Consider the following 13970-nt stretch of genomic DNA (forward strand, 5'->3'; position numbering starts at 1 on the left):
CATTTGGTCAATTTTTAAAGAACACCTGTTATATGCAGCTCACTTTGCCAGGCACTGGGAATTCATCAGTGAACAAGGTAGACATACTTTTTCTTCTAGGAGCTTAAAGATAAGCAGGGAGGAAGGCCTTATATAGCTGTGAGATAGTTGTGGATGAGATTTAGTCTGGGAGAGGGTTGAGGCCCCTCAAAGATAGCCCATGGTCCCCAGATATTAAATGTCTTTTTGTCTACACTGATGATGATGGTAATGATGGTGATGATGATGATTATAGTGGTAATTAAAAATACTTACTGAGTGCATATTTGGGCTATATATTACTATACACACTTTATAACATATTGTCTTGCTTGATTGTCATAATACCAATGAGGAGGTAGATAATATCACACTATTCCTTCTTTTACAGATGAGGCAATGAAAGTTCAGAAAGGTTAGGTAACTTGGCTAATGTCACACAGCTAATAAATATAAAGCCAGAACTTAAAAGTAGGACTGTTTGACCTCAAATCACCCTTCCCAACCACTGTACCACCTGTCTAAACAGAGGCTGTGGAAACCAAATGTGACCAGGTGGGGCACTGAGACAGCAGAAGAGAGATACCAAAGAAAGTACATTAAGGTTGGCTGTCTAGAAAGCGTAGTCAGATTTCTCAGCATAGGAGAACAAGGAGACTAAAGAACACTTCCTTCTCAGGACTGATAGCAGCACAGAGCTGGGAGCTTGGGTTAACTGCCCCATGGACCAAACCTTCCAACTCTAACACTTTACAGGAGTTAATATGCAATCACATGGAGGGAATGGTTGGCTGTGCTGATCCTCAAATATCCCACTAAGACTTGGGATGACCTGACCTCACTGTCTCTCCCTCAGCTTCCTTATGGACTAGAAATTATAATTAAAATGAAATTCCATCAGTGTATAATCAACAAGGTAGCCAATAGGAGCTTGAGAGCCTGAGTTTGACTTCCAGGTCTATTGTAGGCAAGATTTAAACTCAAGCCCTCTTGTCAAGAACCACCAGCCCCACCTTTGCTCCTTCCTTTCATTTCCCACCCTCAGCAGCCACACTGCATGGTACTAAGCACATGTACGTCAGAGCTCTTTGGTCCTGGAGGGGAACCCCAGCTCCATCACTTTATAGACTTTGTGACTTTTGAAAATTCCCTGCTCTTTCTGAACCCTCAGATTCTTCATCTGAAAATGGGGATAATATTATCAAGGACCATGGTAAGGGTTTAGTCGATAACACATGTAAGTATTTCTCATAGCGCCTGGAGTGCAGCGATTCAATGGATTATAGTAGTTATTGCCAGTGTATTCATCAGGGGTTTTAGGAATTCTGGGTCAGTGTCTCCCAGTGGGTTGGCATCAGGCTAGCCTGGTTGTCCTATTCTTATTCCCATCTTACTAGGTTTTTGTCAGATTCCTGAGAGCCAGACAGACTCCATGGACTAGGTGCCTGCCTTCCTCCTCTGCAGCTCAGTCACATAATCTATCTGAGCCTCAGTTCCCACATCTGTAAAATGTGGATGATAAATTCTACCTTGCTTACTCCACAGGAGTATTATGACATTCAAGAGCCAGCAGTGTGATTCATAAGAAATTTCACATAAACCATAACAGGTTGAAAATGGGAGGAATTGCTATTAACCCCCCAGGAGGTACCATATGGTCCATATTGAAAGAGAATCAGCACCTTCAATGTTTCTCAAACTGGAGTCTCCTGGACCCTTCGTAAATTCTCAGAGGTCTGCTAGTTCTCTATAAGCATTTTAAAATGTACTGTTTTGTTTCAATGAAACTCTAATCATCAATATTAATAATTTTGCAATTTGTCCCATGTTGTGAGTACTCATTTTTACAATTCCAGTGATACCGAAACATTTATGTATTTGCTCAATGTTTCCCAAAGTGGCTCTGCAGATGCATTGTAGGAGTCCACAGGCCCTCTGTTTTGAGAAATGCTAGTTTGGTCTAAGATTTGTTGCTGATGTGTCACAAAGGCAAAAGTTGTAACTCAGGAGGGCCCTGACAGGTAGATGTCTGCTTTGACCACAGTGTCAGAGCAGCGAATGAACACAGAGTCAGTACTGGGGTTTGGAGGAAGACAGACAGCCAGACTGGATAGCCTGGCTCTTTGGAGGGCTCCAGGGCCTAGGTGCTTCGTTAAGAAATAATGGCATAGCTCTCCAATTTCTGCAAGGTTCAAGTATACTTTATGGACATATCACTGCTCTAGAAATATAAATACACATCTATCCTACCATATATAAAATATGAATACATAAGCATATGTGTGTGTGTGTGTGTGTCTGTGTGTGTGTATGTCTGTGTGTGTGTATACACACACACACAATACGTGATGTACAGTTGGGTAGATTTAGTATATGTGGTAAGAATCTCCCACCTATGTAGAATATGTTCAACTTTCCAAAACATGGTGACATTCAGCATCATCTTTGATCTCTCCAATGACACCAAAGTGTGCAGATCAAGAACTATCATTCCCATCTGATGGGTCAGGAAACTGATGGCTGGAGAGTTACCCAAGATCACAGAGCCAGCTAATGGTGGTGTCTGGACAAAAAGCGGGGGTTGGGGGGTGGAAGATTCATGCTATTTTTTTTAACTCCATGTACATAAAGCTCTCCTGTCTAACCACAGTCTCCTCCCTTCCTCTCTTCCAGCAGCCCCCCAAAGCTGGCTATTTGAATCCCTCCAAAGTGATCTGTTAGAAAAATGCTGTTGGCTGCTTTAAAGCCCATGCATTCCATTTCTCTTGTGCAGAGAGAACTGTGAAATAAAAGTGTAGCTCCCTCCTTTTGTTAAACCTTTCAAAAGCGTCCTTGGTTTCTAACTCTATAATTACACCCTAATCACAAACACTCTGAAGGAGGGGGTCAGTTCCATGCAGCAGCAGGCTAATTATGTGGCGGAATTTCTAAAAATTATCATCTTATAAATTGCGTTATTTCTCTGAAGGAGGAAGAAAAACACACACCACATACTCGCCTATGTTTCAAACTGAATTAATTAGTAATTTGAAGCCTAATTATCAACTAATCTATTGGAACATGTAAGTCTTTTGTATTTGGATGGTATATGCAATTTGCATCCTATTAGCTGGCAGTTGTAAGGATCTGAGAGCTCATTAGGTCAGAAGAAGAAGAATCCAGATCAGAAGGATACAGAAACCCAAGGGGCTGACTTGGTGATGCTGTGACCAAGGGGTCACTTGGCAACAGATGGAGGCTGGCAACTTAATTATCTGGGGTCTTTTGGTGGCTCTGAGGCCACTGATATGTAATTTCTATCTTACCCCAGAGAGGTGATTATGCATGCCCACACCACTGTTCTGTGTATTCTCAAGCAGCAGGGTGCCTGCACCTTGTGTACTGAGAGGCATCCTGGAGTAGTGCATAAGGCTTTGGATGCTGCTAGCTAACCTTGGTGGTAGGCCTAGCTATATTCCTGGCCCGCTATGTGCCCCTGGCCATGCCACCTTGCTGGTTCTGTTTCTCTCCGAGCAAATGAGCTTTAGATGGCAATGACTTCCAAAGTCCCTTCTAGCCCTAAGGATCTGCGATTCGAGGGATGTCAAGGTTTTGCTTCATTACAAAGTCAGAAATTCCATCCTTGGAAATGTCTTTTTTAGGGTGAGACTCTTGGTTCCTTAAAAGTCTCTAGACAGCCTACCCCCATTTAAAATGCAAATACCTCTGAGAAAAGTAGCATATTTAGCTATTAATGTCTGGGTCTAAATTAACCTATTTCAATAAGCCCTTCTTATTTCCAGTCCTGTGTCTGAAATACTGGAGCAGCCAAGGCAAGGGAGTTTTGAAGGGAAAGAAGGTTTAGGCAGGGACCTGTTTGAAAATGGAGATCAGGTCAGAAAGAATAAAAGGGGCGCCTGGGTGGATCAGTTGGTTAATTGTCTGGCTCTTGATTTCAGCTCAGGTCATGATTTCATGGTTCATGACTCTGAGCCCTGCATCAGGCTCTGTGCTGACAGTGCAGAGCCTACTTGAAATTCTCTCTCTCTTTCTCTTTCTGCCCCTACCCCACCTGCACTTTCTCTCAAAAATAAATAAGTAGACATTTTTAAAACAAACAAACAAACAAACAAACAAACAAAAAAGAATAACAGAACTGAAGGCTCAGGCAGGATACTGTGGCACCATTTTTAGATTCTGCAATTTTGCCCTTTACCTACAGCCAGACCCTGTGCCATTGTTCTACTAATGACCTTTGTTCCAGAAATAACTAGAAAATAGCAATCTTTTGTGCCATTAATAATTAATAGTACTCACAGAAATGATACAAAATAATGTGCCTAAAACTAACATGATACACTTTGTTATAGATAAAAAGTTAAAAATCACATCTTAATAGAAACAGAAAATTACAAAGACAAGCTGGGATAATAAGCGAACTTTGTAGAAAAAAACTACATTGGGGAAAACAGATAATTGCTCATACTGTCACATGGCAAAATGTGTTATTGATTAAAATATTTTAATCAGTATAAAAACTTATTATTGACTTGATGGGAAATATATCCACTTCGGAAAATAATTTTTGGAGTTTCTCAAGATGTTAAACAGAGTTACTATATAACCCAGCAATTCCACTCCTAGGTATACACTCAAGGGAAAAACTTGTACCTTATTCATAATTCAAATTCATAATTCACAAAGCTGTGGCATTATTCATAATAGTTAAAAAGTGAAAAACATCCAAATGTTTAGCAGCAAATGAATGGATAAACAAAATGCAATATATCCACATAACAGAATATTATTCGGCAATGAACAGGAGTGAAGTATTATATGTGCTACAATATGGATGAACTTTGAAGTCATTATGCTAAGTGAAAGAAGCATGTCACAAAAGACCAAATACTGTGTGATTCCATTTCTTTGCAATGTCCAGAATATGCAAATACTTAAAAAGCAGATTGCTAGTTGGCTAGGGCTGGGAGATTTGGAGGGCAATGGGGAGCAAGTGCTAATTGGTCTAGGGTTTCTTTTTTGGGATGATGAAAAAGTTTTTTTTTTTTTTTAACATTTATTTATTTTTTTTGAGACAGAGACAGAGCAGGAGTGGGGGAGGGTCAGAGAGAGAGGGAGACACAGAATCCGAAACAGGCTCCAGGCTCCGAGCTGTCAGCACAGAGCCTGACGCGGGGCTTGAGCTCACAGACTGTGAGATTGTGACCTGAGCCGAAGTCGGATGTTCAACCGACTGAGCCACCCAGGTGCCCCTGATGAAAAAGTTTTAAATTTAGATTTGGGTGAAAAGTTTTAAAGTTAGATTTATAATTCTGTTAATATACTAAAAAGTGATGAATTATATACTTTACATGGACACATAGTATGGTATATGAATTACATCTTCTTAAAGCTCTTTCAAAAATGGGACCGGGGCACCTGGGTGCCTCAGTCAGTTAAGCGGCTGACTTCAGCTCAGGTCATGATCTCACAGTTCGTGAGTTCGAGCCCCGTGTCAGGCTCTGTGCTGGCAGCTCGGAGCCTGGAGCCTGCTTCGTATTCTGTGTCTCCCTCTCTCTCTGACCCTCCCCTGCTTATGCTCTGTCTCTCTCTGTCTCAAAAATAATTAAAAAAAAAAAACATTTAAAAAAATAAAAAATGGGACTAAAAGCAAAATGAAATTATGTTTGGTTTTGGATAAAATTCCAGAAGAATCAAACTTCATAATAAAAAAAAAAAGGTGTATGGTCAAAACATGACCTAGGAAGAGTAGAATTGCCAGAAATCATGGCCACAAAAGAAAACTGATAATGGCATGTTGTTATTAAGTAAAATTTAGTATGAATAAAAATTATTTGATGAATCAAATCTTCATAACATTGAAAATAATCGTGCCCAATAAAAAGAACTTCAAATATATTAAAATGAAAACTTATTTCTTAAAAAGACAGGCTTAATCTATACCACCTAGAAAAGGGAAAAAAAAATGAAATTGATATAATATCATTCATGCTGGAAAACTGCTTCCAGTTAAAGATTTGTCAATAGTAGTATAATTGTGATTTTAATGTTTATTTATAAACAGTAAAACTGTCACTGGTGTCAAAATAAAGGATCAAAAACAGTGGGGTGGAAGCATCTTGTATCATTCAAAGATGTGGTGGTTTCGTCCTTATTGTCAAGGGGCAGAGCTCATTAAATCTGCAATTGTGATGACTGTCTCTTCCAAGGAAGGTTAGAGGTTTACCAATAGTGTGTGGATGTGGAGGGGAAAAGGTAAACTTAGTATTGGAGCTCTGAATTGCCCTGTCCAATCATGCAGTTCCCATCATCCGGGGATCACAGAAGCAAGCTAGGGCCCAAATATGCAAAGACATATAAGCTGAGAGCCTGAGTATACTGTACTCACCAGATTTGCAAGGATGTAGTGGTAGCCGATGCCATTCTTCTCCAGCTTGATAATCTACGAAACACAGCAGGAAGGGATTCATCAATCAGATTAGCAATTAATGCTACAACAGCAATAATAATAGCAGCTAACATTAATTGAATGCTTACAATGTACTCAAACTACAATATCACAAACATCCAATGATGGTGGCATTATTGATATACTCATTTTACAGATGGAGAATTGAGGCATAGAGAGATTAAATAAATTCCCTAAGGCTACCCAGCTATTAAGCGGCAGATGCAGAATACGAAATCAGCTTTGTCTGATACCAGTGGTGGGGCAGTGTTATTATAACCCCCCAAATTCAGACGAAATGCTCATTTCACTTTTTCTTCCATAAAGCCTTTCCCTAGATGGAGATTATTTTCTTGTAAGAATCTTATGCTGTGTTGAATTTCCTGTCACTGTCATGACAATATCTGCTCCTTGGATGGACAGATGGGTGTAGGTGGATGGTCAGATGGATAGGTTCTTGACCTTGAACTCCTTGCATGAACCATATTCAGATCCCAGTCCCTTCTTTCCCTGAATATTATGCCTTCTTCCCTAAACCAGTTGAGGACCCAGACATTAACTGACCACTCAACCTGGAAGCTGGAAGGGAATGTCAGGGTCATCTGGTCTGATCTTTGACTATACAGAGTGTAAGTTAGACCTAGAAAGGGGAAATTATTTGCCCAGATCCTGTAGTAGTCAGGTAGCGGTGTTAGGATAGGAACCTGACTGTTGTGAGTCTTTGTACAAACACCTGATTGTGGTTAATCATTAAGAGCCAGGGTCCCCCCAAACCCTTCCATCCTGAATGTGCAAACTATTTGTAATCATGGTGGTGGGGAATATTTGTGGAAAGAATTATCCAGAGGTTTTCTCGGGCAGCCAGACATACTACCCAGTGAGGGATAGCTAAGACCAGGTCTTGGTTTAGCCCGAGCTCAGCCTGCAAGTTAACTTGATCTATTTCTTTATTTTTTAATCATGAAATTGGGGTTAGAACATTCTGCTCAGTTCCTCTCCTGCACTGTTACAAGAAGGAATAAAACATATGAGAAGCACTTGGGCTTCTTGTCTAACTGAATAAATTTTCAAGGTTATTAAAATCCACATTCAGACATCTACTTAATTGGATGTATGTGCATAGCGGCTCACATATTTTTTTTATGTTGGGAATAATTAAATGCAAGCACACACAATGAATGCTCTGAAACAGTAGATAGATTGTGAAATTCCAGACCATGGAGCTCAAATACTATTGGGATGATAGTTTTATTAATAATTTTTCATTACTTTTCCATCTTCTTGTCAAACGGTTTGCTACGCTTTCAACAATAAGATGCCTTCATCAAAAACCTGTTCAGCTTCTAGTAAACACAAAACAGGCAAATAAAAGATATTTCAAAGCCTACCACATTTAGGCATTGGATAAGAATAGCCTCTGCAAGATGAAATTACCAATTGAAACATAAGCAACAGATGATAATTGATGACTACTGATTGATAAAAATTAGTAATTTCATATGTTTCAACATATTGCCAACCTTTCCACCCATTTATTCACCTACCTACCCATTGCTCTATCTTCCCTCCTTTCCTGCCTTCCTTTCACAAACATTTATTAAGTGCTTACTATGTACCAAGCACTGCGCTGCGGACAGCGTGGGAAGTGAGTCATGTGGTACTTGCCCTTCCGGAGGTCCCACTTTACTGGAAGGAAACCCACAGTAAATAGATGAAGAGGTGAATGCCCCCAGCTTACAAACTGAAATAGGTGTTATGAGGGTAATGTATAATTTCACTTGGAGCCCATAGCCTTGCTGACCCCATTCTTTCAAAGCTCATTTCCACTGTATTGCCTTAATTCATAATCTTTGTGTCTGGAATGTCCTTTCCCATTCTCTCTGATTATTCATCACCTTTATGGCTGAGCTCTAATCCCAGCTACTCTGTATAACCTTCTCTGATTAATTAATCCAACCAAGAGATATTTATTGAACATGGACGATATGCCAAGCACTATGCTATGTGTGGGGGCCAACCTATGAATACGAGAGGCAAGGTCCTCGTGCCCTCAAGAAGCTGAGCTGATGTTTTAGTAGGGATACAGATGGTAAATATATAAACAGATAAGTGAACAAGATTTCAGCACGTTAGAAGCACTACAAAGACAGTAAAACAGGGTGATGTGATGGATGGCCTAATCCTGGTATCTCTCATCTCTAACTCATTCTGAACTTAATGATTGCACTATATAATTTGGTGTCTAATATATTGAAAAAGCATTATATTCTAATAACCCAATTCCTTGCTCACAAACCTTCTTTGATTTCTTGACTGTCTACAGAATAAACCCCAAACTCCTTAGAATGCTTTCCAAAGATAGTCACGATCGTGTGTTCATCCTTCTGTCACTGTCTCCCAGTAGGCACTCAGCATCCTTCACCTGACTTATTAAATCATCCTAGCAACCTCAGCCCTCACATGCTCTCTGGGCCTCTCTATATGCCCTCCTTTCCAACTTAATGGCTTTTATCCAGCCAATGTCTACCTATAAATATTCAAACCTATCTCACATTGGGATCTTTCCTTAGAGCCTTCATTGATTCCCTCTTCTTTCCATGTACTCAAAAAAATATTTATTGACTACCTACAACATACCAAGCACCGTTCAAGGCACCATGGATACCACAGGGAAGAAAATGAAACAAAAATCCTTGCCCTCCTAATGCTGATATTCTAGTTGGGAGCCTGGAGACAGATAGGCAATTCCCCACCTGGAATTTAGAATCACTATCTCCCTCTTTAGGTTAGGCAGGACGTTTGTATTGGACCAAAAATATCCCAATTCGAATGCTCAATGCCAAGCTGTCAGACTGCCAGCCGTTATTAGTTGCAAGCTCGAGACTCACCATTGTCACTAACTAGCTGTCTGAACCCAAGGCAAATCAACCAATGTGACCATCAGTTATCCCATCTGTAAAATGTGAATGCACACAGTAAACCGAATGATCTGTAAGATCCTTTCAGCTCTTTGGTCTTGCTTTTTCAGAACAGAAGAATCTAACGGTTGAGTTAATATACTATACCCTAAAATGCCCACATAAACAAGTCACTTCCTTACAAAACAAGTTTGTCTTTTGACACGGGAGGTAGTTATAAACAGCAGAGGCTGAAACATAATATTTTGGGGAAAGTTGGGCCTTATAACCAGACTGAGATGGGTTTGACTTCCTGCTTTTCTTATATGCTAGCTGTGAAATCCCAGGCAAGTATAGTCCCTTGTTTCTTCATTTAGAAAATAGGGGAACTGATAGAAGCAGTTTTATAGAGTTGATATGAGGATGAGGTGGCATTATGCATGGAGAGGGCTTGGCATGGTGTCTGGAATGTGGCAAGTGCTCAGAAAATAGTGGCACCAGCTATAGTCTTTATAACAACAGAGGGCAAGTTGTCAGTCTATTAAGAATACATAATTATCATTCAGCACTTCTCCCAACTCCTATTTCTCCAATCTTTTTATCAGCTTTGTAGAACAGGGGCCATCATCCTCTTTTACAGATGAGGACACTTATGCCCAAAGAGGGAAATGACTCAAGAAGGCAGTACTAGCTGGTGCTATAAAAAGCAAAAGTAGGGAAATGCTTACATATGTCACTCTTTGTGGGGCAGGCTCTGTTCTAGGTATTTTACATGACTAGATTCTTTTCACTCTCACAGGAGCCCTCTGAAGGAAGCTGTAATTATTATTGTGCCCATTTCACAGATCATGAATCCAAGGCACGGATGAAAAACCTGGCCCAAGACCCCATTGCTAGTAAATACTAGAGCTGGGTTCTATCTCCAAGCCACTCTGTCTCCAGGGTCTCTCTGCTTAACCATTTTCCTATACTGATTCATTTAGCCAGCTTTCAAATCCCTTGACTCCAACCTGGGGAACTCCCATCTCATGGAAACAATTTTTGCTGGCTTCTCTTTCCAAGAGGGAGGCCAGATACACCCTTTGTAGAGCAGACTACATAATTAATGCCTTAAACAATCCCCGAGTTTTAAAATCTCCTCTGTTCTGTTGCTGAGGCCTCTGAGTGATTGCTGAGCTGGTAGCAAGACTCCTGGTGGGGGTCCCAGGGTCTTGAAAGGCCATCAACAAGCTCTGTCATATTGTCAAGTACCTAAAACTATTATCTTTATCTACTTTCTTGCTATCTCACCTGCATACACTGGTGTCATTCAAAAAGATAGGAGACTGACACAGAGGCCTGTTACTTGTACAGTGGGTACATGCTCCAGCTCTGATGATGGTGAGAACCATGGTTTAGAGACCTCTGGCTAAAAGCGGTTGAAGTTACAGTGCCCTTTCCCAGAATGTACCATCAATAGACTTCTCAGACACATGAGTGTGTTCAAGGAAACAGGAGGAAGAGAAGTGCTTCCTGCTGCTTTGGACTCTTAAGACAGGTCAGTGGGCCAAATGAATGAGATGCTGATGGCTAGACCAGGGAGTGACAGAACCCAGAGCTAAACCCAGGAATCTGGCTCTCCAGGCTGTGTTCCCCATGTTCACGAAATCTAAAGTGCAACGCCATCTCCCTTCTACCATAAAGGGAAACAAGGGGGTAAGTTTTTGGTCAACTGATCTGAGAACAACTTGAAGGCCTACTGTCAAGTCTCTCATTGTTTGTGCTATTTCATAAAAATTCAGAATGAGGGGCGCTTGGGTGGCTCAGTCGGTTAAGCCTCTGACTTCCGCTCAGGTCGTGATCTAGCCGTTCGGGAGTTCAAGCTCCGCGTCGGGCTCTGTGCTGACAGCTCAGAGCCTGGAGCCTGCTTCCGATTCTGTGTCTCTCTCCCTCTCTCTCTCTGCCCTTTCCCCACTCACACACACACATACTCTCTCTATCTCGTTCTCTCTCTCTCAAAAAAATAAACACTAAAAATTTTTTTAAAAATTCAGAATTAAAATTTATAAATTACGGAATATGAGGAAGTCACCTATCTCATCTAATCAAGAGCTCTCTTTGTCACATTCAAGGCAGAAGGCCATCCAGCCCATTCTTAAACCATTGCCCTCACCCACTCTGAGCCTTTGCTCCTCTTACTACCTGGCCCAAGATAGCGTTGAGACGTTCTGATTCACAGTCCACCACCACTAGCCGCTCCTTTTTCTTTTCCAGGTCCTGAAAGAGCATCCGGTATCCCTCCTCTGTGGTTGTCAAAATGTTGACCGCTGTCACCTGCCAGTTCTTCTCAGCAGCTGTGTCCAGTACTTTCTGCAGGACGGACAAACCTGGAAAGTGGGTAAGACAAGAGAAGTGGCAATCAGGATACACAGGTACCACCCCGCCTCCACTCAGCACCCACCTCCCTTGTCTCCCCCAACCTGACTCGTCCACCAAGCTCAGCTCCAGCTTTCTCTCACTGTGCAAGTCTGAGCTCACTGAAGGCAGGCAGTGGGTCTCTTTTGTGCTTCTGTTTCCAGAACTTAGCAGGCAGTGTGATTAAAATAGAACCCAAGGCTCAAATCCTCATGCTACGTACAATATGCTGGTTAAACGGCCTCGCACAGACTACCTCCCTTCTTCAAACTTTAGTTTTTTTTAAGGGAAAAATGGTGATGTTAAAAATTCCTACCTCAGTGTCATCATGAGTGTTAAATGAAAATGTCTGATACATGGCAAGGATTTTAGAAATATTAATTATCATTGGGCATTTAGTAGCTGCTTATTAAATGTGCCAACCCAGTATCCAAATAGGCACCTAATAACTGTAAATTCATGAATGTTTGATATGTATCAATACCTAATACTTTGCCTTTTACATAGTAGGTATTCAATCAGTGGTTACTGAATTAAATTATTCTCTTCTGATTTATAGTTAAAGGACAGAGGAGCCTGTTACTCAATGCTACTTTGTTTCACCTTTAAGACATAAATAGTGTCTTAGTTTACTACTGCTGCTGTAACAAATCACCTCAAACTCAGCGGTCTAAAACAACACACATTTATCATCTTATATTGACACAGGTCAGTTTGAAGTGAATCTTCTTGAGCTAAAATCAAGGTGTTGATGGGGCTGCATTTGCGTTCTGGAGGTTCTACGGGAGAACATTTTCTCACCTTTCCAACTTCTAGAGGCTGCTCGCATTCCTTGGTTTATGGCCCCTTCTGACTTCAAAACCAGCAGTGACTGGTCAAGCCCGTCACACATCACCCTCTGACACTGACTCTCCTGCCTCCACCTGCCCCATTTGAGAGCCCCTGTGATTATACTAGGCCCACGTGAATAATCCAAGATAATCTCTCTGAGGTCAGTGGATGAACAACATATATCCCATCTGTAACCTTAATCCCTCTTGCCATCTAATAGAACATATTTAAGGTTCCCCAAATTCTCAGAGTATAGGCATCTTTAGAGGGGAAGATGGAAGTCAATTTCCTGCCTACTTTAGATGGTTATTTCACTCTTGCATTACTCCTCAATCTTTTGTGCGTACATCATTTCTGTCTCCCTGTAACACTGCTAATCCCTCCTGCAGTGACCAATATGGTGCCTGGCCTTAAGAATCATCTACAGATTGATCGGTTCTGTTACGCCTTCTTGTCGCTGTTTCTTTTTTTAGTACAAGTTGTTTGGTGTGCTTAAGCCTCACATTTACTGAAAACGTACTACGTGTCTGGTGCCATTCTACTAGCTTTCTTGTTTTCAGTTTACTTAATCCTGTGAGATACATATCATTATTATCACCATTGCACCACAGATGTGAAAACCGAGGCTCAGAGAGATTTAGTCATTGGCCCAAGGTCACATAGCTAGCAAATGGCAGAGCTCTGAGCTCAGAGTTCTGAGACAGGCAGAGTCCTGTCACGAGCCTGGGTGCTTCTGCCAACCCAGAGGGGACTCTCTATAATCAAAATTATATTTTTCTGGATTTGGGGAAGTAGGTTTGCCCCTTCCAGGCCTCAAGCTTCAGTAGGCTGTGGGCTGTCATGAAATATCCCTTCTGCAGGCAATCCTCCCAATGACTGCTGTTTGAGAAGGGAAATCCTCAAAATGAGGAGAATCGAGGGAAAATTGAAGAAAACAGAATGTTTCTGGGTCTCTTCTGCTAGCTCCTCCTCATTGAATAATGCCTGCCTAACACTGCCCAAAACACAGTCTCACAAGACATTGTTCTACTCAAAAGTCTCGTAAGCCTTCCTACAGGAACCTCTTGCAAAACCTCCCTTTCACTCAGGGCAAAACTACCCTTCCTCAGTTTCCACACCTTGCACAATCCATTTATTTATTTATACCAATAATGACTAGGTTCTGAAGACCGTTTAGTATCTAAGGGAAAGGCAGGAGAGTATAATACAACCACCACAGGTATCAGAAAAAAAAAGAGAAAGTTCCCATTTAAGGATTAGGGGATAGAGAAGCAGTGTTTGAGCAGCTGCAAAATGAGGAAGGATTCACATATGCAGATCTGGGAAAGGAGGTGCATTCCAGAAAAGAGGAATAGCATGAGGAAAGATGCAGAGAAGAAAAAGGA

At 41.2% G+C, this 13970-nt stretch overlaps 1 protein-coding gene across 4 annotated transcripts in view; it reads right to left on the reverse strand.

Annotated features, from left to right (window-relative positions):
• Positions 1-13970, reverse strand: part of GRIA1 (glutamate ionotropic receptor AMPA type subunit 1) — a 299786-nt gene that overhangs the window by 126535 nt on the left and 159281 nt on the right. For all 4 annotated transcript variants that reach the window (XM_047860502.1, XM_047860492.1, XM_047860474.1 and 1 more), the window contains 2 exons: positions 11542-11726; positions 6404-6457 (listed from right to left, as the gene is read on the reverse strand). In XM_047860502.1, the coding sequence (XP_047716458.1) occupies positions 6404-6457; positions 11542-11726 (239 nt within the window). The remainder of the gene's footprint in view (positions 1-6403; positions 6458-11541; positions 11727-13970) is intronic.

Source organism: Prionailurus viverrinus, chromosome A1, assembly GCF_022837055.1.
Source record: "Prionailurus viverrinus isolate Anna chromosome A1, UM_Priviv_1.0, whole genome shotgun sequence".
Lineage (NCBI taxonomy): Eukaryota > Metazoa > Chordata > Mammalia > Carnivora > Felidae > Prionailurus > Prionailurus viverrinus.